Source organism: Thermobia domestica, chromosome 7 (genome assembly GCF_964235325.1).
Source record: "Thermobia domestica chromosome 7, izTheDome1.hap1.1, whole genome shotgun sequence".
In the NCBI taxonomy this organism is placed as follows: domain Eukaryota; kingdom Metazoa; phylum Arthropoda; class Insecta; order Zygentoma; family Lepismatidae; genus Thermobia; species Thermobia domestica.
Window position 1 is genome coordinate 55,454,865 of NC_137460.1, and position 26,638 is coordinate 55,481,502.

General features: G+C 34.8%; 1 protein-coding gene across 1 annotated transcript in view; it reads left to right on the forward strand.

The window, feature by feature from the left end:
• Positions 1–23,385, forward strand: part of LOC145690120 (torsin-1A-like) — a 33,755-nt gene extending 10,370 nt beyond the window's left edge. The window contains exons 3-7 of the mRNA XM_081764702.1: positions 2,153–2,304; positions 9,635–9,783; positions 17,801–17,945; positions 19,695–19,849; positions 23,072–23,385. Coding sequence (XP_081620828.1) covers positions 2,153–2,304; positions 9,635–9,783; positions 17,801–17,945; positions 19,695–19,836 — 588 coding nt within the window. The 3' untranslated portion in view covers positions 19,837–19,849; positions 23,072–23,385. The remainder of the gene's footprint in view (positions 1–2,152; positions 2,305–9,634; positions 9,784–17,800; positions 17,946–19,694; positions 19,850–23,071) is intronic.
• The last annotated feature ends 3,253 nt before the right edge of the window (positions 23,386–26,638 follow it).

Below are 26,638 nucleotides of genomic sequence, written 5' to 3' on the forward strand. Positions count from 1 at the left end.
TTTCTCCTTTTGTATAACACTCACTCATTTATATATAAAAATAAAGTAATATACGTATCTTCCGTTATGGTTTTCGTGTTACAAAGGATAGTAATTCGGCATGTGTAAAGCTTCTTGGTACTTTTTTCTAGTTCATCTTTCCTTGAGAAACCAAGAAGCAAGTTGATTACATATATTTTGAATTTTTTCTTCCACACATGTTCTGAATTCTTGAATAGTCCTACTGCAAAATAACTCACACTAAATTGTCAGTAAACTATATACGTGTTCAAGTAATTAGTTCACTTCAAACTATGAAATTGTAAATGAAAGTGTATTTTTTCTTTGTAACGAACAGCGTGTAGGCCTACTCAAACTCTCGTCACTGAACACTCCTGTGTTTGATTACACGCTGTTCGTTACAATACGAAATTATTATTGTTATGCTAAAACCAATAAGAAATAAATAAAACCTGGTAGACACTAAAAAGAATCACACACTAGAAATTTCAATTTCGTCCGGTAAATGTCAACAGCTGCAGGATGTTTGCTGCCATCTAATGGCGATATCTGTAATTTCTACGATTTTTGTTTCAATAGAAGAAACTGGGATTTGAATAACTACCGTTAAAATTGCCGTTACACTTGAAGGTGTTAACGGGCTGAGTCAATCAACAAACTCAGCCGAAATAATTGGTTTAGTTGTGTACTGAAAACAACAGAATTCAGAAATTAACTTCGTTCAAGAGTTATTGTGTGGAGTAACGGACGTACTAATACATGGTGTCTATCGGTCACGAAAGTCACGAATGTCACGAAAAAGTCACGAAATCAGAAAACGGTCATAAAAGTTACGAATGGGTCACTTTTTTTTTTTTTTTTTTTTTTTTTTTAAACTGTGCAAATGTAAGTACAGATCGGAAAATTTTGTTCTATAAAACGTCAAAATTCACCATCAAAAATGTCTATGACCGGCTTTAGACGCTACCAAATCGCAAGAAAAGTACGTTTCTATAGCATGGATGAAAATTCGGCCTAATTCGCAACCAAATTCGCTCTTGAAAATATTAGGAAATCTTATGATTTGGTAAAGAAAAGGTCACGAAAAAGTTACGAAATTTCATTTTGGAATTTTAGTAGACACCCTGTAATAGCGCAATATTGTAAGTCACATTTGCGTAAACAAAGACGAACATGAGTAGAATGAAATTAGATGTTCTTGTAAATACTGTTCATTAAAAATGATTTTATTCAATTCACTTAGTACAGTGTCAACTATGAATAAGTGTACACTTGAGTATTATACTTTAATATTGTACAGCTTATTTTAATTTTTTCAAAGCGGGATTTCGGAATCCTAATTTACTACCGGTCCAGTTCGGCCGCAATCTTAACTTTATACACCTCCAATATGCCATCAATTATTGGGATAACGCAGTGAGACATATAATATTGCGTTGTTAGAGTACGTCTGTCCGTCCGTTATCCCACAGGATAACTCGTGAACGAATGCAATGCTATTTTTTGCAATAGATAGCTAGAACAATTTTCTCAACCGAATTCGTTAATAGAGCAAATCCGTTAATGGATTAGCGGATAATGGCGACTTTAACGCTGGTTATCTATAACCTATATCCCATACGTGTAAGCTAATTTTTAATTGTTTCTTTTTCAACAGATAGCTAGAGCAATTATCTCGATCATGTCGTTAATGGAGTAATCCGTTAACGTATTAACGGATAACGGCGACTTTAACAGTGGTTATTTATAGTCCATATCCATATATGTCATTGAATTTTCGAATTCTGTTTCTAGCAATAGATAGTTTGAGCAATTATATCGGTCGAGTTCACTAATGGATCAATCCGTTAACATAATGCATAACAGTGGCTATCGATAGCCTATATCCAATGCATGTAAGTAAATTTTTGAATTTCTTTTTCCAATAAGTAGGTAAAGCGATTACCTTGGCCGAGTTTGTTGAAGGAATCAATCCGTTAACTCTTAACAGGTAACAGTAACTAATGGTGTAAAGCCATATCCCATACATGGAAATGTATCGCGCAATCTCCTGTACTTCTTTACCAGAATATATTTATTTCTTATTTATTGATAAGCAATAAAAATATATCAGTAGTCTTCAATTTGGAAATGGATTATTATTCTATTTCAGATTCATCTTCAAGATTGGATCCGTGGTAACGTGTCCCAGTGTGAACGCTCTGTTTTTATTTTTGATGAAGCGGATAAAATACCAGAGAAAGTTCTTGATGCGATAAAACCATTTTTAGATTACCATACTAACATTGGTAATGTAGATTACAGGTAAGTAACAGTGTAATTGTTAATTGGTTATTTTCAGTGTGTGTTATGCATGCTATAAAGCCATGAGAAATTAATACGTTTGAATCATATTGACTAATAGAGCATATGAAATACATTTTACAAGATTAAAACTGTACTGACCTTTTTGTATTCCTAGTAGTTGAAATTATAGTTGTTTGATGAGTGTAGAAGACAGCTCAAGACGAATTTCAAGTAGGTATTAATACTCTCAGATACCTGCCACATAAAAATAAACTCTGGAATTGGATACTCATTATTGTGTTAAGTGCACTACGGATAGGAGTGTGAAATTATTTATGTGGAACGGATAGGAGTGTGAAATTCCAACATAACAGTTGGTTAAAAAAAAAAGCGTAAAAATATGTTACTTACATAAGTTAAAAATTTCCACTAATGCTGAAGCTAAAAGCTTGTGCATATCTTACTGCATAATATGATTTAAACTTAAATGGTCTCTGAAAAGTATCAGAAATATTGAGGATTATTTCAGCTACCAGGAGTAGAAAAATGTTAGTGCAATTTGTATCTCAATCAGTTTGCCATCATCTATTCACTGTGCATCAGCAATTGCCAGATTTGCACATGATATAGGTAATATTAGCCAAAACCAGACCACCATATGATATGTAAGACTTCCCTTTTGATTAAGTATATAATATTATAGTGTAAGCATAACTCTAATTTATTCGACTATCATTGGACATGTGATAGTTTTCATGTAATTACTTTGTTTGCATATTTCATACATTTTCTTTCATACTATCAAGATATAGATATAGATATAGATATATAACAGGGTGGTAAGGAACTATTTGAACAAACTTCGGGAGCTGATTCCTGACACCGAAACAAACAAAAAAGTCCTCTACAACCTTGGTCAGTGAGGGTTAGTTTCGGCGATATAAGGTGCCGAAAGCGTGGGAAAAATTAACTTCAGAGGGCTGTAATTTAAAAACAACGCAACGTAGAGAGTGTGGTTTAGAACATGAACTCGAAGTCATGCCTGCTTAATTGAAAAATGTATGCTTCAAACCTCCACAAGATGTGTGTGAGGGATTTCCCAAAGGAACGTAGGGATATCCTGTAACCTGGCAAGTAATCTCTACGGAGTTGCGGAGGTTTGAAGCATACATTTTTCAATCGAGCAGGTATGACTTCGAGTGTCATGTTCTAAATCGCACTCTCTACTTATCGGTGTTTTAGAATTACAGCCCTCTGAAGTTCATTTTCCCACGCTTTCGGCACCTTATATCGCCGAAAGTATCCCTCACTGACCAAAGTTCCAAAGGACTTTTTTTTTTTTTTTGCTTATTTCGGTGTCGGGAATTAGCTCCCGAAGTTCGTTCAAATAGTTTCTTACCATCCTATATATTTAATATATAATATATATATAATGAACTGTACCGACAATCTGTAAGAGGTGATTCCTCACATCAAAATAACAGAGAAAGTTCATATGGACCTATTGCGAAAAGTGCACAGTTTCAGAGCTAGAACTCTCCAAAATCGCGAAAAAGCTAAATTTCAACAAGCCCCTATTTCGAATTCCAGAAACTATGGATGATGATCCTTATCAGTGTAAAGGAAGTCATGCATACGCAATCCAAAAATGCATATTATATCAATTTTCAATGGATGTACAAGGTACTCTGTAGAGGGTATAATTCTGACTATGCTCTCAATAGAGTTTTCAGATATACTCTGATTTCAAGGAGAGTCCAAAGTAGAAAGGAAGTAACCACAACAAGAAAGCCTTGACAACAATCGACATCCACTGCTTCGGAGGGAACTCGGACGTGTTAGAACCGGCAGCTCCATGTTTTATGTTTTTGGAATAACGTGTAATGCGATGTATTTCGTCACGGTATATTTCACGTTTTCTTATAAGCGTCAAAGAAAACATAGCATGCTTTTTGCCGAGTACGAGAGACCGTGCTGTTGACGATCATCCGACATCGCGCCAAAGAATTCCGTGTTTACTACTTTCAAGGCTTATCGTTTGCCTGCTTTGGACCAATTATAAAGTCAGAGCATTATCTCAAAATTTGGTTGATGGGATGTCTGGGAATTTCACCCAGCAGGGAGTACTCTACACACTCATTGAACATTAATGAAATATGCGTTTTTGGATTGTGTATGCGTGACTTCCTTTACGCTGATAAGGACCACCACTCCACGATTTCTCGAATCCTAAATAGGGTCTCTTGAAATTTGGCTTTGTCGCGATTTTGGACAGTTCTAGCTTTGAAACTATGCACTTTTCCCCACAGGTCCATAGGAGCTTTTTGACTTATTTATGTGTGATGAATCACTTCTTACAGTTTGTCGATATAGTTCATTAAAACCCTGTATATATATAGATTAAGCGATTAGCTAAATATCTTGATAATTTATCTTTTGTATTATGGTGTGGTGTGTAAACACTGTTCTCGTGGGTTTTCTCGGGGTTCTCCCGTTTCCTCCCACTTTCTTCATTCCACCATTTCATTCATTTCTCATCATCACCGTCTCCTTTAGCCTAACCGGCATAATCGTGCGACGTAAAACTTAAAAATTTCATTTCATTTTGTATTATGGTGTGATAGTATTTCCACGATTTTCTGGTAAGTAATTCGTTTTTCATTTCCTCTTTTGAATTTCTTGGTGTGTATTATAGAGGGTCAGGAGAACGGAGGTTTTCCTAACGAGAGGTCCCTAAAGGTGTGGGATAACTTTGACAATTGTTTAATGGCAATAATTTACCTCATAATAACTCAAATAATCTCATATTTTTTTCATAGCTATTTGTAAAACATATAATAATAATAATACTATCTAAATTCAACTCGAAGCTTGCTAGAAAGAAAACTTGGCGTAAAACAACAATAACTATCGCCAGAACTCGAACCATACCCGGTTCATAGAACAACAGCAATCCTGCGCACATAAAGCAGGCTAGCAGCGAAAAAAAAAAATACATACATAAATGGGGAATACTTGAGGATATAAGTGACTAAAAGGCGATCCCCCTCCCCCCCAAACAAAATTCATGAAACAACCACAAAAAAAGACAGACAAGGGTATACTTAACTAAACAATAACCAAATAAAATAATGGGCATCAACTCAAAAAATGAGCGGGCTGCTCTAACAGCAAAGGCGGCTCCAAAATCCAATAAAAAACTTAGAAAAACAAAACAAAAGTGGTGCCGAAAAAACTATGCCACAATTTACTTAAAACTGAAATATATGTATAACCAAACTAATAAAAATAAAAATAATGACAAAAAGAAAATGCGTAAATTATCAGATTACAAGATTCTGACTAAAAGAGATCATATGGAGGGGCATACTAATTAATGGAAGTAATCCAAATAATATACCAGAATAATAATAATAATAATAATTCCAGTACATAATATTACTATCTGCATGTTAATTATAACGAAGTCTAAAAGCCCACATATACTTCGAAGCAGTGAACGGAAATGCTGATTTATCATTCTCAAGGTTACAAGAATGATAACAAGAGCAACGTCAACTGAAAATACAAGTCAAAGTACGTCACTGATCTATCACAACATGAGGAAGAGTGAACAAACTTTCATCCTTGAGAGAAAAGCCAATTGAACTAACTACAAACAATAAAGTTAAAACCTAACAATAATAAGAAATATACTTTGAATAAAAACGGACACAAGAATAGCACTAATTGTTAAATCTCACAACCAAAATTAAATGATACATATTAAATATAAAAATTAACGGAATAACACCACCAAAATAATAATAATAATAATAATAATAATAATAATAATAATAATAATAATAATAATAATAATAATAATAATAATAATAATAATAATAATAATAATAATAATAATAATACTACTACTACTACTACTACTACTACTACTACTACTACTACTACTACTACTACTACTACTACTACTACTACTACTACTACTACTACTACTACTACTACTACTACTACTACTACTACTACTACTACTACTACTACTACTACTACTACTACTACTACTACTACTACTACTACTACTACTACTACTACTACTACTACTACTACTACTACTACTACTACTACTACTACTACTACTACTACTACTACTACTACTACTACTACTACTCCTCCTCCTCCTCCTCCTCCTACTCCTACTCCTACTCCTCCTCCTCCTCCTCCTCCTCTACAAGGGTAGTACGAAAAACAAAATCTAACTAATATAATGACAACTAAATGAAATAACTTAAATGACAAAACTATACGTGATAAAACTAAAACCACTTAAATAAGTGAACACTAGAAATAAATTATATACCCAAATTAAACAACCATGAACACAACGATCCTAAATCAAACTTAATAAAGACAACATGATCCCTTCACAAAATTAGGCAAACAGAATTGCACTGCCTAAACAATTCACCAAAAGCAGCCAAATCCAATAAAACTTTTTCGTTGGAGATCACAAAACAAGCTTGCTTATCAAACGTGGTGAACGATTGAACTAAGTCGGAAATTTGATAGCCGGGCTACACTTGAAATGTTTTCTGAATTGCTCAAAACGACAGTCACTTCTATTTGTTCCACATTAGCCCTGAATATGGCACAAACAGTATAGTTTGGTTCCGAAGACGTTAATGCAAAAAAGCTCGCATTGCGCAGAGATAAATAAGACTGAACAATACCTTAGACTACGGACAAAATAAGTCTTTGTAATCCTAACTCAATTAATTCATCCAAATCAAATTCTAGTAAGGAAAATTGCAACAAGAACCACTTATCGTACCTGCGAGACACAAAATTGTCTCGGAGAACGGACTCTTTTTCATCTGAATATGTAGGATTGTACTCAGTAAATGAACAAAGGACACCTTAATCTAAATGATATTATTTGGAAGGAGGAAACATCGTAGCCGGGGTGCCGTATTCTTGAAGCACAGGAAAATGAACCCTGTGGTTATTGCGTAAAGACAACAAAGAAAACAAATTTAAACTACCTAATAAATTACTTAAAAAAAAAAAAGGCATTGAAACAAATAGCTTGCAGAGTGGGTGGTGGGAGGGGGTGAATCCTATGATGTACGAAGGAGGGACGGAAAAAGATTTCAATTTCAAAGGCAACGAAAGATACTACAGGTAATCTACATAGAGCAAATCTCCGCCTTGTATGTAGAGGGTACAGGACGATAGGTCCCTAAAGGTATGGGATAGCTTTGACAAATAAGTATGAAATGAAACATAAGATATTAAATGAATATTTTTGGTAGCAAGAAGCGATGACCAAGAGGTAGGTGAACTCTGCGGACAATACCTAGATGTTGACATGACAATGAGGAGTCAGTAATATTCGAAACCATTGAGAAATGACTGAACTCATCAAAAAACAAACTTAAAGATGATACGTATGAGACTCAGGAAGTAATATGAGGGCAAAGGTAATAGGAAATTACTACCAAAGTTTATTATGAATTGTTGACAAATACAAAGATTTCCTTATTGAAACAAACAGTAAGTAATTCTGTAATAGATGTAGAATTTTGATATCATGGCGATGATTGAACGATTAATTTCAACAGCTGGCGAAGATAATGAACTTCCACTGCAATGGTTGTTCAGCTCACAATGGATGGATGACAGGTTCCCACTTCCAATAAAAGTAACCAGTTCTTGGTTCGTGTCTCGTAATAGTATATACAGTATTTATCAGATTGTAAACCGACCTGGTTCATTTTAAGGCTTAGAATCGATATTGTTAACACAGTCGGTAAAGTACACGATAACATTTATCGATGCAAAAGAACGATGTTTCGAAAAAATCGCTAGAACCGCCACAATAAGTTTCTGCCATCGTGTAATATTCGTGTTGCCAAGTCAGTACTGTCTTCTAATTGTATGTTTTGTCAAGAAAGAAATGCAGATTTTTGGATTTGGCTGTCATCCCAGGTGGGATGACTTCAATTCTTCAACTCTGTGATCCATTAACCAACTTCTAACTTGATGCAAGGACAAGGTTTAAGAAATGTACACAGACTGACTCACCAGAGCGTGACGAAGTTCCGTTGTCAAACAAATGATATTGTTAAGAAAATCTCTTATCTTGCTGACAACCATTACGCAGGGAACAGTCTTCAAGAATAGTTTTTATCAAGAATCACTTCTCACATTCCGTTATAAAAGACAGATATATAGTATATCCTTTTCCTGTAATAATAGACGCTACTGACGGTTGCAAATCTCTGACATCAAAAATTAATCACGCTACACCAATACTTAGAAAACTATCAGTGTACAGTTTGTATGTTTCTTAGTTGCAAATTGCTGTTTGCCCCAAAAGTGGTAGTAATCATTAGTAGGTAGAAATAAAGTTAATAAATAATTTGGAGCTGAGCTAAATACTGAGTATGTTTTGCGTAGGTATATACTCTTTTTAATGAATGGTGGTATAATTTTCTGTTTGTTTTCGAACGTAGGTTCCCTCAAGGTTCTTAGTTCTTGATTATTAGCTTAGATTGACTTAGCTTTCAATCTGCATGTAGCAAGTAAGGGATAAAGTTTCAGATTTTTAATGAAGGATTGAAAATCAGTACAGTAGATTATTGCCAAATATTTTGCCTGTCTTTTCAGAAACTTAAAACGCATGAGACGCCTCCGTAGTAGGTTTACATTGTATGTTGATATTACAGACATAGATGTGGACTTCTCTCGAGAAGAACATAAATGTGATAGAATGTGGGTAAACGGTAAAATACAACATTACAACGAGAAAGCTGCCCTTTCAAACTTGTTTAATCACTATATACAACAAATATTTTTAAAGATAACTCCTTATTTATGTGCATGCTCCAAGTGATTGATAATCAGAATAGGTGCAAGGAGAAAACATTAGTAATGCGACAAGAGGAATAAAAACTTATTTATAATCATACGTCATAGTGCAATTAATTTAAAATCACATAGTAAAATTCATGTAGGAAAGTGAGTTCAAGAAGGTTTGTTCTATAGTGATTTTACAAACCTGATAACGTGGATTAAATGACCTCTTCCTCTTAACATTTTATTTGGCCTTTTATCCCACATTTCATCTAGATCCAAAATATCAAAAATTGAATGCAAGCGCGTAGAACCGTGATTAAAATACATCATATTCTTAAGTGCAGTTGCAACCACAAAAGTGATTCAGCCAGTATAGCAATACGTTCCTCATTCTAGATTAAAAGCAAGGTCAATATGCAACGGCAGAACGTTATGAAAGTTGCACATAAAAATGTGTTTGGTGTGTTGGGTGTTAACTTTTCTCTTGTTTTTGCAGAAAATCCATATTTATCATATTGTCCCGCTCGGGTGAGCAGTCGATATCACAAAAAGTCTTAGAGCTTTACGCATTAAACTATACAAGAGAAATGTTGAACTACGAACATTTTGAAGAGGTATTGCGACACAGTGCTTACAACGAAGAAGGTAACTTCATTTTATTTCCTAATTTATTTCGAGATGGAATACACTTAAATGCTTGCTAAAAAGTAAATTTTACAATCGAAATTCTTGCTTGTGTATTGAACGCACAGAACAAATGTTCATAATAATCACACCTAAATTGGCGAATTAAATCATTGGCACATTTCGAGTTAAGCAAGACTGTTTGTCCGTGCAGTTTAGAATTTTTTTTTAGGTTAAAGTGTGATCGATAAAGTATTAAATAGGTGAGGATATTACAAACCAAAATAGTGGCGACTCTTGAAGGAAGTCAGTTAATAAAAAATGTAAAGTTTATTGCTTCAAACTAAAGAAAGAAAATTTACATAATTTGTAATTCTTGCATAGAAAAATTAATACGAGGTGAGTATCGAAAGCCATTCCGTTTTCCCACAACTCTTACAGTTTTCAATTTTCGAGTTTTCAACACAATTCTCATTGCAGTTGTCGTGTCTCACTATCAAGTGAAGTCCTTTTGTGGGGTATGTTTTAAACATTGGAAAATGTCACGTCTGAGGACACTTCTGGCTGAAAACTTAGGTCACTGGGAGATAGTTCTGGGAGCAGAAGAGATGAGAGACCCCTTCTTCTTATCCGAGAGACCACCTTCTAAGGACCTAACGCGAACCATCTTGACAACTTCAAGTGGCCTGACAAAATTCTTTTCGCGATGCAAGGAGAGAATCTCTAAGATTACAGATATCTTCAACGGTTAGCTTTCTCTCGTCCATGACCAGGGCCTCAACAGAACAATGTTTTTTGAGGGCCTCTGGACCTAAGCAGATCTTTAGTTGATCGCCCCGTAAATTCCTTAGGCAGATCTTTAATTGATCGCCCCGTAAATTCCTTCACCCACTTTCGCATAGTACAGTTAGCAAGAACAATATTCACACAAACATCCTACAACTGGTAATGAATATCGACACCTTCATCACAGCATGTAGACAAAATTCTTTAATTTAATATTCATTCTTATGGTAAAATCTGTCATTATATATATATATATATATATATATATATATATATATATATATATATATATATATATATATATATATATATATATATATACGAACGAATATAGAAGTTAGAAATTTTGCACAGCTAAGCTTTTAAAGTCTTAAGTTCATTCAAGTATAGTTGCATTTATCTACCCTAATTAGCTATTGAACTGTGACAAGACGGCATACACTTATAGTAAGCACCTCCTACATTAGGTAAGGTCTCTTGCCTTAGTTTGAAGCTGTAAAAGTTTAATTTTTACCGACGTGTCTTCCCTCAAGAGCTGCCACTCAACTGGAATTAAATATAAAAGATACTAACTCTTTAAATACTAGATACATGAACAAAATTTATATATATACCAGATCTGTAGTGTTAGAAATTTGTCATAATTAGTGTTTTTATTCCTTTAGAAATCTTCGTACAAAGTTATCGATAATTTTGTTCTTTCTGGATAGTTGAGTGGTAGAAAAAGATAATCTTATATCTGAAAACTTGAGGAAAAAGTCATTATTTTCTCACACCATATCCTCAGTAGCTATATATTCAATAAAATTGAACGAATAAAAAAGTAGACTGACTTGAGGATCTATAGCTTACTTTGGTTGGTTGGCTGATAGGAATTGAGTATCCGTTTCAGCACCTTGGCTATATGAGGCATGAATCCACACTTTCAAATGTAATCTGAGCCAACGTAATGTGTTCAAATTTCAAGGTTATCCCACTGGGAATCGAGCGTCCCATTTTGTTTAGCTTGATGTGATTGATCGATTGATAAATGTTTTGTCTTTGTGACAGTGTTAAAGATTTTTTTTTGGTCAATATCTTAACGATACTGTGTATTCATCGTTTTAAGCTTTCACGATGAAAGGTCAACATTTCTCTCTAAAGTTTTCAGGTTATATGTTGGTTGAGAGTTAGAAACACATGATGTGTAAGATATAATCTGAAAGCATTAGAGAGATATGTCATACTATGTATTGTCATCTTACTAGTGTCATTATGAAAAGCTTAGTGAGAATATACTTCAGTATCAGTTTCACCGTAATAGGTGACAGTGCTGTCGTACAATATTTTTTTTTTTAATTTACCAAAAAAATCGATTTTTTTTAAAAAAAACTACGCATGAAGATTCTTACCTATATCATTCTGGTCAACTTAATGAGATCTATGAATGTGTATATGTGTCATCTTTGAACATCTTTTTCGGTAAATACTATGTTATATATTGTGTTTAGAAATGGAAGAAGCAGCGATCTTTTCTTACGCTATATCCTCAGTGAGTGTGAATTCTGAGTGAATAATTGTAACTAAAACGAAAAAATGTCTGTCTAGTCTCGTAGCGGACTGGGTAGCGTAATGGTTAACACACTTGCATGGTAATACAGACCTGAGTTCGATTCTTGTGTGAATCACTTATTTTTCTTCGAATTTGAATCTCACCTATACTTACATACAATCCAGTCAGTAATTAGATTGAGTATTTCTACTTTTATTGACTCACAGAACGTGAAAAAGTTTGGGAAAATTTATTATTACTGTTGAATTAGATTATTATCTGCTATTGTATGTTTTTTCTATACTTATTGGCCGTGCCAGATAAAGGACAAAATACATAAAAGTGCCAGAAGGAGGACATATTATTCAGAAAAGTACCTGCTCTGGGCTGGAATGCGTTTCTCTGACTATTGTTTGGCTCCGGGTAAGAAACTCATAATCCATTACCACCTTAGTAGTCTGCGACATGCAGATCATCATCATCAGTGACTGCAAGGTGGGTTTTGACACTTGTTTCGGTGATTCCTCTTTATTGAGTCAGTGTGACGTTAGTTTCCCCTTCTAAAGATATGCGCTAATCTGATGTTGAAGAGGAATGCATGTTTCCAGACGACCGGTTGGTGATGTGTGTGGGGAACCCGGGTATCCAGATTTTTAGCCTTGTCTATAGCTGCCAAGTGACTGATAATATGACAGGTTCGTAACGGAGGTCACGTATTATTGACTTAAGTCTTTTTTCCCTTTTCTGCTTCAACTGTATGTCATTCAACGACCAGTTCCTGACATACAGTTGATTCCACATCACCAGACGGAACCTTAAAAGAACTTCACGGAATTATTTTGGCTTGCTTTTACTCCACACATCATTAGCAATGTCTACCTCCCAAACATTACGTCCAAGTTGAAATTCATGTGTACCACAAATCTCATATCACATTGCTCTGCAACATCACACAGTGCTCTGCTATGATCACACTATTCCTATGTACACGCGAACTGAACCCTTCACCTCAGGGTCGTGAGAGATTTTCTTGGATGATATGTCAAATGAAAATTGTACTGCAAATTGGCTTTACCGGAATCAGCCAATAATTATGAAACAAACCAATGGAATATTATCTATTTGCGAGGAACAAGATCCGGTGGTTGCATAAACAGTGTATTCTATATAAGGATGAGTCACATATTTTACAGTATTGACAGACAGTCATTATTTTCGGCGTGTATGTCATGTGTCTGAAGCAATTAGAAACATTGAAAGGGCTCGCTAGCACGGTATGGAAAGTGGTAGTTTGTGCGTTCCTTATGTGATTTGTCAGCCAGTCTGTGCTCCGAACAGTTGGAGTGTACTATTGGGTGCAAAAGAGATACCCTGAATTGGTGAACAGAAAGCGAAAACTCCAGAAACTTGAGGACATTGAAGTGATTCCAACATATAGTCCAGACCTTGCACCGTTACTTGTTCCGATTCATGGCTCATTTCCTGCGCTCGTGATACTTCAGCAACCAGGAGGAAGTGAAAGCTACAGTGCAGTTCTTCGTCTCGAGAAACAAGAACTGGTATCGATATAAGAAATGAAATCTTCGAGTTTTATGTGCCACAATTACGCGGCTAGGCTAAAGGAGAAGGTGATTATGAGAAATGAATAAAATTGTGGAATGAAGAAAATGGGAGGAAACGGAAATACCCCGAGAAAACCCACGCACACGGTGTTTATCCACCACAAAGCTCACTTCGTGCGAGCTGGGATCAAGCCAGGGACCCCACGCACCAGAGGTCTACTACTGAGCCACCACGGGCCCTGCTATCGATATAGGGTCAAAAAAAAAAAAAAAATGGTTAAAAGATGGTTTCAGATGGTGCAGCATGGTGGTCTCTACTTTGAGTGCTAGGCAGGTTTCGTTGACGCATAAAGCAAGTAAGAGACTGGCAAGCCTTTTGACGCAGCATTGTAACTGCTTGGCAGATTTTATAAGTTTCCTTATCTTTAGTTATCAATATATAAAATCACAATGAAGCGTACAATTTACGTAAAGTTTGATGTTTGTATGAGATCCTATTGTGGACGAAATAAAGGATGTTTGAATGAAATTAATATGTCTATTTTTTATATTTCCTATTATGCTATGCATAAGTATGGAAATCGTATAGAACGACGATGTTCATCCGTTTGTCTAATGACAGGTATCAAAGTAAAACGTAAGGGATAGAGACAAATGCTTTTTGAAGTGGGTTGAGGGTCCCAGTGATATAGAAGGTGGTTTCAGATTTATTGTAACGAATTTGGCATTTTATCCAGCTTAAGAAATACCGCGACGCCACATAGTGGTACGAAATGCCTAAAATGAAAGTTCCTATTTGGTTATTTTTAAGTATCAGGTTGGCTACAGTAACAGTTGGTCTCCTAAATTCCACTTATGGAAACGGTCCGCCATTTATACCAGAGCCAGTATTGGAAGTCTAAGTGAACCTACAATTGTGCGTCTCGTAACAGCTGATACGCGCAAAAAATATAGCTCGAGTTTCATATGAAATAGTTCATTATATACTTTTCGGATCTATTTAAATCAAAATGGACGTTGTTTCGGGAAGTATGTAAAGTATTTTAACATACAAGTAATATATTATTTATAATACATTATTTATTATACATTTATTTTTATTATTGTTTATTTCAAAAGATTGTTGAAATCTTACAAAGTGGATTAAAAACTGAACTCAAAAGTTATATATGACGCTCCATTCCGCTAAATCTTGTATTGGCGCGTATTCTATGATCGATTTACTACAAGAATGTAATAAAAGCAGCTGCACTTAGCTGCACCTTTTTTTGTACGTTACAAATGAATAAAAAGTTGCAGTTAATGAATATTTAAGCATTTTGTTAATGTTGAACAAAAACTAAAAAACAAAGCTAAAATTCTTATAAAATAAGTAAAAATGATGCTTATAAGGTACATACAAATAAGATAGTGAAGGGCAACAAATAAAGAAAGAGAAAGAATACTTCAGTAGAACATTGAAAAGGATAGTCGATGCATACATATTTTAGTTTCCATTATTTTATAATTCATATGAAATATATACAATCAATTGAATTAAATAAAATTAAATATTTAGTACTACAAAAAGTGCAGGTTCAGAAGATAGAAACCATCAAATTATCGAGAAAAGAGATATTTGTTTTGATGAAAGACCATTTGAAAAGCGATCTACAAATATAATTGAACATTTAGGAAATCGCCTATCTTCGAGGAGTGGTCGTTGTATTAAAATATGTGACGATATGAAGACAGACATCGCACCTTTATTTTATAGGATGAGGAACAAATATTAAAAGGCCAATAGAAAGGATGACCGACTTTTTTATAAGAATAGTGAATGGCTAAGTGTTATGTTATCGTTTTGTGTACCTGGTAATACTGCGAAGACACCATGGAAACAAAAAGGTCGAACACCTTCCTCGGAATTTTTATCTTTAAGCGAACGTTCAAAGCGAAGAAGAACTGAAGAAATTCGCAATAATACTGACGTTAATACATTGGCATACCCTACGCAAATGACTCTTCGCTCTTCTGGAAAATTGAGTGCTTCAAAAGTTGTATAAGACGTTTTATCTTCAAGTCCATCGAGAGCAGAGAAGTATATGAAAGCTGTGACATCAATGTCTTCACACACGGACATGTATACCAATGATGAAGCGCTAGTTCTTTTCTTTGATATGGGAATATCAAGAAGAAAATACGATACATTGAGAAACAGAGCACTGGCAAAAGATTCTAAATTGTACCCACCATATTTAAATATATTTATTTGATCCACCGTATTGGATCCATCATTTTCAATTTGTCCATTTTGATATCAAATTTGTATGCAGTGATGTGAAAAACCCTATTATATAATTTTTTGTTACTCTGTTCCACTTTTTTACAATTTGATACGCCATATTGGATCCGGCATTTTGAAGTTTTAAATTTTGATATCAAGTTCGTGATCAATGAGGTTAAAAACCGCAGCATACCCATTTTTGAGCACTTTGAAAGAGATTTTGAATTTTGGCCACGTTCTAAGCATTTCGTACCACTGTGCGCCACAGCAATTGTGTTCGATGTGTAAAACTGTCCGTTAGCTATTGCCCTGAGTTTTCACGAAAAGAGACTGCGTCGGAGTACAGTTTGATCGTCTTGTTCCAATCCTCTTGACCAACTTTCCAACTACCGTCAAGTGTGAACTGCTGTCGACAATCGATAGAATCCACAGAAATCCATGTGGATGCATAAGGAAATTTTACAGGAATGTCTGTTAAAGAGGTTGCATGAATTTCCGTTTTATGTACTATCCACTTTATGTAAATTCAAACGAGTTCATTGTATCACTGCACGTGTTGTCCTAGTGAATGACAACGTGAGATGTTCCGCAGCCATAGAAAGATGTAATATCATGGCGACATGGTAGCTCGAAAATATTCGTCTGCTAATAAGATACATTGTTTTTTGTCTTTTGTCCATTCTGCGTAGCATGAATTTGCCATTATACAATAACCAACAACAATCATAAAAACGCGTGGAAAACTTTCCACACATTCACATATGCAATCAAAAGGACATCTGAAATTATGAGGACAATAGATGATAGCCCTCTTTTTATCATATTCCTACAGATACACCGATGCCTCATCCAGTCACTACAAGCTACTACCTGCCCCGTGCAAGATGACGTTCGTACAGATTTCAACTGTTCATCTTGCGCTCCATATGTGAAGGACTGTGCAAATGCACTCGAGCCTTATGTGTATTTATCAGATGTAAATCTTGAACAATTATGCGATTTAAGATTGCGGCGGAACGTTGTGCTGCTCTTGCTTATATTCTTGGAGGCTGTGGGTTCTCACATCGCTTTAAGGAACTCACTTTTTTTGCATAATATCGGGAGTATACCCGGGTTCTCCCGATATCTATAATTCACAATATTGAAGAACCCACACACATTGCTTACCTATTTGCTGTAAGTTAACCAATGTCAAGAAAGGTCACAAACTCCCTCCCAAAAGGTTTTAATTCCCAGAGCCATTTGCCCGCTCATACACGTAGCAGCCATCCTCCCTGCAAGTCAACACACAACGCTTTCGTACTATTCGGAACAATTTCTCGGGCATGTTTACACATCCTGCTACCTATCAATCGAAATCGTAATCATAGACATGAAACAGTCTTTGTATGTTTGATCTTCGCTCTTATTCCCATGCCACTTTCAGTTTCAACATGGATTAGTATTTAAAATGTTATTGACTATTGAAGTCAATCATAGCTTAATAATGTGAAATTACACTGAGTTGTTTAGGAGACTTTGTAATATTGAAGAAAGGATTTCATCGACATATCTTATTCACTACTAATTTTTTTATCTTTTTCATTGCTGAATGTTTTTCAAGACCCCGAGAGACCTTCATGATGCCTATAAATGCACAAGAACGTGTAGTATCACCTGTGTAATGTCAGTAAGACAAGATAACTCTTTGCTGACATGTAACTATTCTTTGCTACAGGACAGCGGGGAAACAATAGACTCTTCATATCTGACTTCAGTAAGATAAAATCAGCATTTCATTCTGAGGGTATTAGGTCTTGTGTAGTCCGTTAAATGTAGAAAACGAGAAGAATAACATTACTTGTAATCACTACACTAATGATAAGACTGTTACACACATGCTTTTTATTTCAGGTGGGTTGTATCACAGTGACCTCATAAAGAGTCATCTGATTGATTATTACATTCCGTTCCTGCCTTTAGAGAAAAGTCATGTCTCTCTTTGTGTCAGAGATATTTTCATGGCAAGAAATATTATACCTACCTCTAGTATGATCGAGTAAGTATGATCTAGTACTTTGTTATAATTTCTTTCAGCCTATGGGCAGGTTTACAGCTGGCAGTTGATGCTAGTAGAAATTTTTATATGTAAGGATTTACTTCGTTGCATATAATGAATACTTTATTATTATCATTATCGGGAATAGATAATTAAATATATCTTACATTTCATTTTAGCACTAAGTAGTTGTTGCTAGCCTAGTTTTAGAGAGATCTCGTGAATAGATGGTTAACGGTCTCACTTTTCGTAAATCTTCCCTTGTACGTTCAGATGTTAGTTAAATACATGTTTCATGTATAACATTGGTGCTGAAAAAGAATCTAAAACTCCCAACAATTGGACATGTGATATCTGATGTTATGTAAGTGTAGTAGGTGGCGACGTCAAAAGAGACCACTTTAAACAGATAGTTGGTCTGACTCAAGAGCAAACAATGTGATTCATATGCTTTCTATTTTTATATGAGTACGAAAGTTGTATAAGATAAAAGAACAAGACTGGCAACCCTGTCAAAAGTACATGCAGCGCGCAGGACGAAGAGTAGCTTTGAAGGCATAATGTTATGACACCTTAAGTAACTAATATGTTTTATTTAGTAATCTGTCGAACCTAGGAACATTAGCAGTGACTGACAGATTTTCTCTTTCTTGCAAGCCATGATAAGCGGAACTTGGAACAATGTCTCGTCAAAATAAAAGTGATATTGTGGAATACTTCTAATTGGAAGTGAATTCAAATATTACAATAATTGAAAATAAAATCATTCTTCTTTCTCATGTATAAATAAATAAAAACAGTATCATTTTATTCTGTACTCAATGCGTACATATTTGTGACTTTTTATACAAACTCCTTTACGCACAGCGGAGTAATACACTCGTTTTGTATGCTTCGTAAGTGTGTAGAGACGGGTGCCCAAAGCACCTACCGGTGCAACCGACATCTTGGTTAATACTTAAAAGGCATTCCTCGACCAAGAAATTAAAAACTGCTAATATATATATATATAAATCAATATAAAAACTGCTCTCAGTGTGTACTCCTATATTATCTTTAAGTTTTATTTTTGATATGAAACTTTTTCAATGCTAAAGTAAAAATTAACACCTTGTATAAATCAACTCATATCAAACAATGATGAACAAATAGCGACTCGCGTTATACACATATGTTTCATCCAGCCTGCGAATAAAAGTGAAAATGTATGATTTATCTGTCAAACCCTTGTAAAAACTTGACAAACATTGTTCCCATTAAAAGCTGCTGCTTCTGTTCTGCATTAAACATTTTCGTTGTAATATTTAAATAATAATATTTTCTTAAATTGTAAACGTTGTATGTTTATTCATCTATTTATTTGCAATTTGCGGGTCTTTTGTGAAAGTGAACTGATTTTCAGTGTGTGAATAGATGACGTAGAAAACGACAGTGATGTTCAAGTAGGTAAAATATAATAATGAAAAAAATAATTTGCAAAAATGTATCGATATGTTGGTTGATTTGAAGTCAACGTCTCTTGTTAGCATCATGGCTATATGGGACGTGGATCTACAGTTTAATCAAGGATCTGAACTACATGAATTCAATTCCGAATAACCCACACCGAGTCGCGTAGCCACTAGGGAGTTCATGTGTCAATGTATTGAAAGGGAAGGAAATCATAGTTAATTTATAATTTTGTAGCAATAAACCACATTTTTGTCAAATTTATGACTATGGCGCACTTAATTTTACCTTGTTTTGCAGACAAGTTGTGGAACAGATGAATTATAGTCCGAAAGACTCTCCTTTGTTCTCTACATCAGGATGTAAATATGTAGCACAAAAAGTGGATATGTTACTGGATGGGAAGAAGGCAAAGCAGAAACAAAATAATTATGACTTGTGATAAGGCCGTACTAGTGAGTTATAGTACATATTTTATCTCAACCAGATTTCATTATTTTTACATTTATTCATATGTTAAAATGCATTTTCATTCACTTTTAATAATTTCTTTAATGTTTTGATGTCAAAATGCATTCAGAATAGTTAGAAAATTTGGAAGACTGTTTTTCCTAACTGTAGAGGTTATTTTAGGAAAAAAAATGTACAATCACCAGCGAAAGTACTATGGTATTTTGCCTGTAATTTCAGAACAAATAAATGAATCTCAGCATAGAGAACAATTTTCTATACTCTGAAGTTATTGGGAAGAGAATATGAAAGGGAGAGGCGTATTCTGCTGATATTCAAAAGCAGTGATCATGCAGTTTACTTTAAGAAGCCCTGTTCTCATTCCTAAAGTAAGTTTTGATAAGCAGTATGTAGCTTGCAATAAATACATGGAAGGAAGGAACAAACTATAAAAACACAAAAGATTTAAAAATATATACAGGTGGTCTCACTTAAGATTTTATGACGTTTATGTATCATCAAATTTTTAGTCATCATCTGCGTTCATATCTTGTAACGGGTCGATTAACTGTAACAATATACAGTGAATTATTTAGTATAGTTTATTTTTCCTTATTTATTGGTAGCAGAAGTGTCCGTTTTTCGCAAGGGAAGAATAATGTTTGTGCAAATTCTTTAAAAGTAAACAATGCGTGAAATACATAACGAACGACAAGCCATTCTCAGGCCATGAAATGTATAACGACGAGCAGTGCCCCTAGTATTGCCTCTTAAACTTATTCAACCTTGTCAACAGGAAGAACGTTCGGGGTTGTTTACCTTACAATAGTTCACTGTACATAACTTTTGCGTATATTTTGACTCGCATTCCCCTCTCGAGTCAAAAATAAAAAAAAGTTAACGCCATTAGGTCTAGTAAAAGTCTGTATATAAAATTTGGTGACCCTAGGTGACTCCTGCCTATGTAAAAAAAAAAAAAAAAAAAGACATACGCATACGTTCTTTTATTTATTAGTATAGAAGGCTCTAAGACAGTTCCATTTCCAACTTAATGCTCTATGACGTCACAGTTTACTTCTCAGTTTGAGAGGAAGGAGTTGGCAGATAACTTAGCGTTGATAAAAGACAGTGGTGACAAACAAATAAGACAGCAACTGCGTAGTCGATGGTTTGCAGGTATTATTCTCGTGGATTCATGACTGCGCGTACACTACCAACACTTGCTGTCCGTGTGATGTAATTTTGTTTAGCGTTCCTTTCAGCAAAGGGGCTATATGGGACGTGGACTTACAGCTTAATGTGGATCAGAACCACCTGAGCTCTCGCTAGGAATCGAACCCGGATCTCCCACGCCAAAGGAGCGAACGTTAACCGCTCTGCTACGACATTCCTTTTCCTTTTTGCTTTTCGCAGAGTATAAACCGCGCTCCATAACTTGTCGTACATCGGCGAGTTGGAAATGACTGATTTAGAGGAGTAGCTTACGAAGAAAGAAATACAACTTTTCTAAAAACTATATATATAAACAGATAGAAAGAAATACTTACGAATTGTTTTATATTTTAACAAGGGATCCAACACTGAATTTGACACAGGTATTGTCAATAACTCGTGGTCTAGTGTTATCAAGTGTTTCATGGCGTTATTACTATTGTAAGAGTCCTTAAGGATTTGGATGTTTGTGACATTGCAGCGTTCTAAGTTTGTAACACTGAATATTAAATGTGGTACTGTAATTCGTTTAATATGTAATTTGAAATATGTAATAATATGACAGTAATATTCGAAAAAAAATCATTTTTATATTGAGTTGGCAATACTGTTAATCAGATGGTATTACAGAGTATGTAAAACAATGTTCTCCAGCCAATATTGGCAGTACAAAATTTTAGCCTTTTTATTTCTTAGTTTAAAAGTTACAAGGTATTTCAAGAAAAAGAGTCCACCCTAGATGTATGGTTTTAGTGATTTTAAATGAAGCCGGAATTGAGAATTTTTCTTCAATTTACTATTTTGTATGTTCTCATATGAAAACAATGTTATTCTCCTTGATCAGAATTTAAGTACTTAGCTATAATAATAATAATAATAATAATAATAATAATAATAATAATAATAATAATAATAATAATAATAATAATAATAATAATAATAATAATAATAATAATATATGTGTCGTCAAATTTTCACATAGAAGGGATTTACCTAAAGCCACTAGATCTAATCGTGTAGGAAGCTATTTTTCGATTTTTCGGAACGGGATAGATTTTGCTGGGAGTCAAAATGTATGTACTTCTCTCTTTGTTTCTAAGAGCACTTTGTATGCAACCAAATTTCCTAATTGTTATGCAGGCGTACATAAAACAAAGGATAAATGCCTGGGAATGGCATGATTATGAGAAAATTACTTAAGGACATTCTTCTTTCTGTCTTTTTATCCAGCTTTTGAATTAAGACCGGGAACGATGGGTGCTTACTCTTTCCATTGAGGTTCTGAATTAAGATCCGGAATAATGAATTGATCAATGACTGGTCCGTCGTCAAGCTTTGCTCAGTGAGCTTGTGTTGACCCAGCCTGAAAGTTTTCTCGCACTCTAAGACGATAGATGAGTTCATGAAAATTGTTGCTCGCTTCCTCTCTCAAATAATTTCTCCACAAGTTGACACCTATAGCTTTCTTGCAAACCGAATACTTTTTCTAGTTGTTAAGCCAATTTTCAAGATAAAATATACAAACCAAGAATGTATTGCGTTTGGTATATTCGTTTGATACTTCTATTAACTCACGTTTATGAGGGGCACGGTGGCTCAGTGGTAGAGCGCTCACCTCTGACAGGGGTCTCTGGTTCAAACTCAGGATAGCATCGTGTCCGTGGGTTTTCTCAGAGTTCTTCTGTTTCCTCCCACATTTTCATTATTCACTTGCATTACTCATCCGTCTTCTTTACTCAATAGAATTAATGGTGGGACGTAAAACGAAATTTCACTTCATTTCATTTCACGTTCAAAACTTTAATCAGTAATAAAAGTAATTAGTCATTATTTATTTCTGAGCAGTTTCAGTAAAACAATTCGAAAAGCATTGTATGTTGCGTTGGGTCTGTGTAATGTAATACTGAAATATATTTGTTTGAAACATTCGTTTAAAATAATGAATTATCAAGCCTTGTGTTTATGAATTTACGTTTGCCATTTGATAACTTTTTTTTTCTTTCTTTTTTTTTCAGTATCGACTGGCTCTACAGTAAAGCCGATATCAACATAAGACTATAAGCGACAAGAAAACTGAATGATCTCAACGTATTTTCACATTAAATGATGCTTCCATTGTTTGTTAAAAAAATGTAATTTATTTGTATGAACGTATTAGAATGGTTTTCGCCATTTCAGTACTTGTATATAATTGTATATACTGTATATGACAAGTGCACTTCATGCGGCATATAATTAACTAAATGACACGTATTTCTTCGAAGTTACCATGAACGAGTATGTACACTATATTAAAACAAGCCAATTTTAATAAATGTATTAATTCAAATCTTTTTATTTATTTATTTATTTATTTATTACATAAAAAACTCTTTATTGTATTAAAAGTGTGTATATGTGGAAAGGCCTCAGATATGATTGTGTAAACAAGCTCTTGATTACAGGCAACAGCAAAAGGTATTTCAGTTTCTTCGAAACTTCCCGCACTGTAACTTAATCTCAAGAGAATCCAACATATTTAGCTGTTTCATACTATACTTAACGCCAGGCAATTAGTTTTGTGATTCTATAGAATATTGTAATTAATGTAATACTATTTCTTAGAGCGTTCTATTAGCATACTACCGTTTTTCGCAATGAAAAGAAAAGAATTGAACGATTTGAAGTCAAAACTTGCAAAGATTTCATTGTTAGTTATGTTGAAATATCAGCAGTTAGCGTCATCACAAAAGTCTGCATCTGTTAAATCACTGCACTTTAAACTTTTCAAGAACGCATTAGGTTATTTCCTTACTTAATCTTAGACGTGAGAGGTGAATGCGTTAGTAATATATTCAGGGCTGAATGTGAGTCCCGGACCACCCTGACGCTCAGAGTTGTGTAGTTTTGTAATATCTTTTTTGTTTATAAAGTTCATATTTGCCATGTTTATCCTATACTTAGGTGCGAGTACGTAAGGTTGGTTGATTTTGAAGTTTAGTGCCCCTTTCAGCCCCGAGCTGTATAAGAACATTTCAACTTTGGATTTGGGTGACTTAATGTTCTTTGTTCTTCGCGATTTGACTGCCACTTGATCTAGATTTAACAGACAGGGAAGTGAACTTCTCAGCCAACTTAAATGTGCTGTATTATTTATAATTCGTATGTTCAGGGTGTCTATTAACATTCCAAAATGAAATTTCGTGACTTTTTCGTTACTTTTTCTTTACCAAATCATGAAACTTCATAACACTTTCAAGGGCGAATTTGGGTGCGAATTAGGCCGAATTTTCATCCACGATAGAAGCGTGGTTTGCTTGCGATATGATAGCGTCTAAAGTCGACCATAAACAGTTATGTTGGTGAATTTTGACGTTTTATAGAACAAAATTTTCCAACCTGTATTCACATTTGTACAGATTTAAAAAAAAAAAAAAAAAATCGTGACCCAAAAGCTAAATTTCGTGACTTTTTCTTGACTTTCATGACCGATAGACACCCTGATGTTGTACCGTTTCATCTACATACATATAGAGCACTACTAAAGATACCTTACATACCAAACATGAAGTAGCCAATATTTTTCATGTATGTGTATAGCATATAAAAGAAAACACCCACTTACATTTCTTCTATCTCCGGTAAGTCACTGTCAGTATCCTTATTAGAATCGCTGTTGCTATTAATATCGACACAACCGTCTCTGTAATTTCAAAGACCATGATCCCTTCTGCTTCTCAATGCTGAGCCTGAATGTTGCTTCACACAATTACACCATTCGTTCTCCCACTTTACCCGAACCTAATTTCACACAGATTTTGGACACCTTAAGGGTTGAAAGTTGTTTCGCGACGCAACCCAATCTTTCATCAAAGACCAAGTTTTTCAATGGGGTGGTAAGGGGATAAACGAAGGACTGTCGATGGCATTTGAAAATTTTGTCAGTTGCAGACTTTTTAAATTTAGATATACAGTTCCGGCCGGCTTCAGCATATTACGATCAAAGGAACATTTTTTTTTTTTTTTTCTGTCAGCCACTGTATCACTTAGTTGAACCAGCGATAGAAGTTATTTTCAGTACAGTGTTATGATAGGATACATGATCGGAAACACAACATTGAGAGGAAGATTTAATTAATTCATCTGTGACACGCTTTTCGTAATTCTCTTGATTTATTTGGTTATGGTAGTCGCCTGTAAACTGACTTGCTTTTCACATTAATAATGCATTGGGTACAAACCCATTTTTTCTCCTGAGTGAGTCATAATTAAAATTGGGACCGCGAGAAACGCGCTAATAGACCGTGGAAACTGTCCTCAATCCAAGATTTGTTTGAGTTTTTAACGTTCCACGTTTATGCCTGGGCGGCTAATGGGGCGTTTACACTTAGTCGATTTAGTCGCACGACTAAATCGACTCGCTGCATTTGCCACTAAATCGAAGCAACTAGGCCGAATCAGATTAATGGATGTGTTCAATTATTTCAACCACAGAAAATAGAACGTCTTTTAATTCAGTTGCCGGTCGATTAGTCGCCTTCGATCAACAAGCGATTAAGTTGAAGTCCCGTTTACACGGTCGATTAAGTTGAAAGTGACGTCAATTCAACTGAATCGAACGCAAATCGACTAAGTGTAAACGCCCCATAAGGGAGACGTGGGTCTACTGATTATAGTGGAATCCGAACAACTTTTTTTTTCTTCAACTGTACTCCCACCAGGAATCGAACCCGGGACCATGCACACCAAAGGCAAGCGTGCTGGCCACTAGGCTAACCGGAAGTCCACGTTGTATCTAGATTATGTATTGAACAAACCGCATACAACAGATAAACCAGGGAGAGGGACATAGAAAATAAGGTTCCCCCATGCTATGAAATAAATATAATCATCTAACGCCTACTTTATATAATAAATAATACCACAAAGAAAGTAGATTGCGGTATCATAAATTTAATACTAGCAAAATTATATTTACAAATTTCGGATATGTCAACAAATGTATTGGTAAAATGGGAATTACGCATACAAATTTAACAAAGCACTTAATATTGTTTTAATAATATTTATGCAAAAGAAAGTACACCAAACTTGTATTCACTTCAGTAATGACACTGTTAACTTATACCAGGTATTATAATAATTTATACTAATCGTAGAAAAGTTCTTATCCTCCCTGTTTGAATTACTCGTCACTTCTGTGTCCGTTAACGGCACCAGATCCCAAACGTGACGATACTTGCCAGTAGGTGGCAATACTATCTTTAAGATAAGAGAATCAAAAGTTTAAACATGTAAATAGAGTGAAAAATAGGCAAAATTTACCGAGTTAATTTAGTGATACAAAACCAGTAATAAATTGCAGAAACAATAATCCCAAAAATAATTAACGGATGACACATACGTTACAATGTGAGAGGATATATACAAGATTTGTTCGCATAAACTATATCTCGCGCTTCATTTCGATATTGCTTTTTATACGTTAAGTTGGAAGTTCTTTTTTCTCGAACGTCTTGACACTCGACAAGCACGTTCTGTTGGTTTTAGTCTTCAACTGAAATCCGAGAGTTTTAAAAGAATTTTTCTAAGGTTTATGCAAG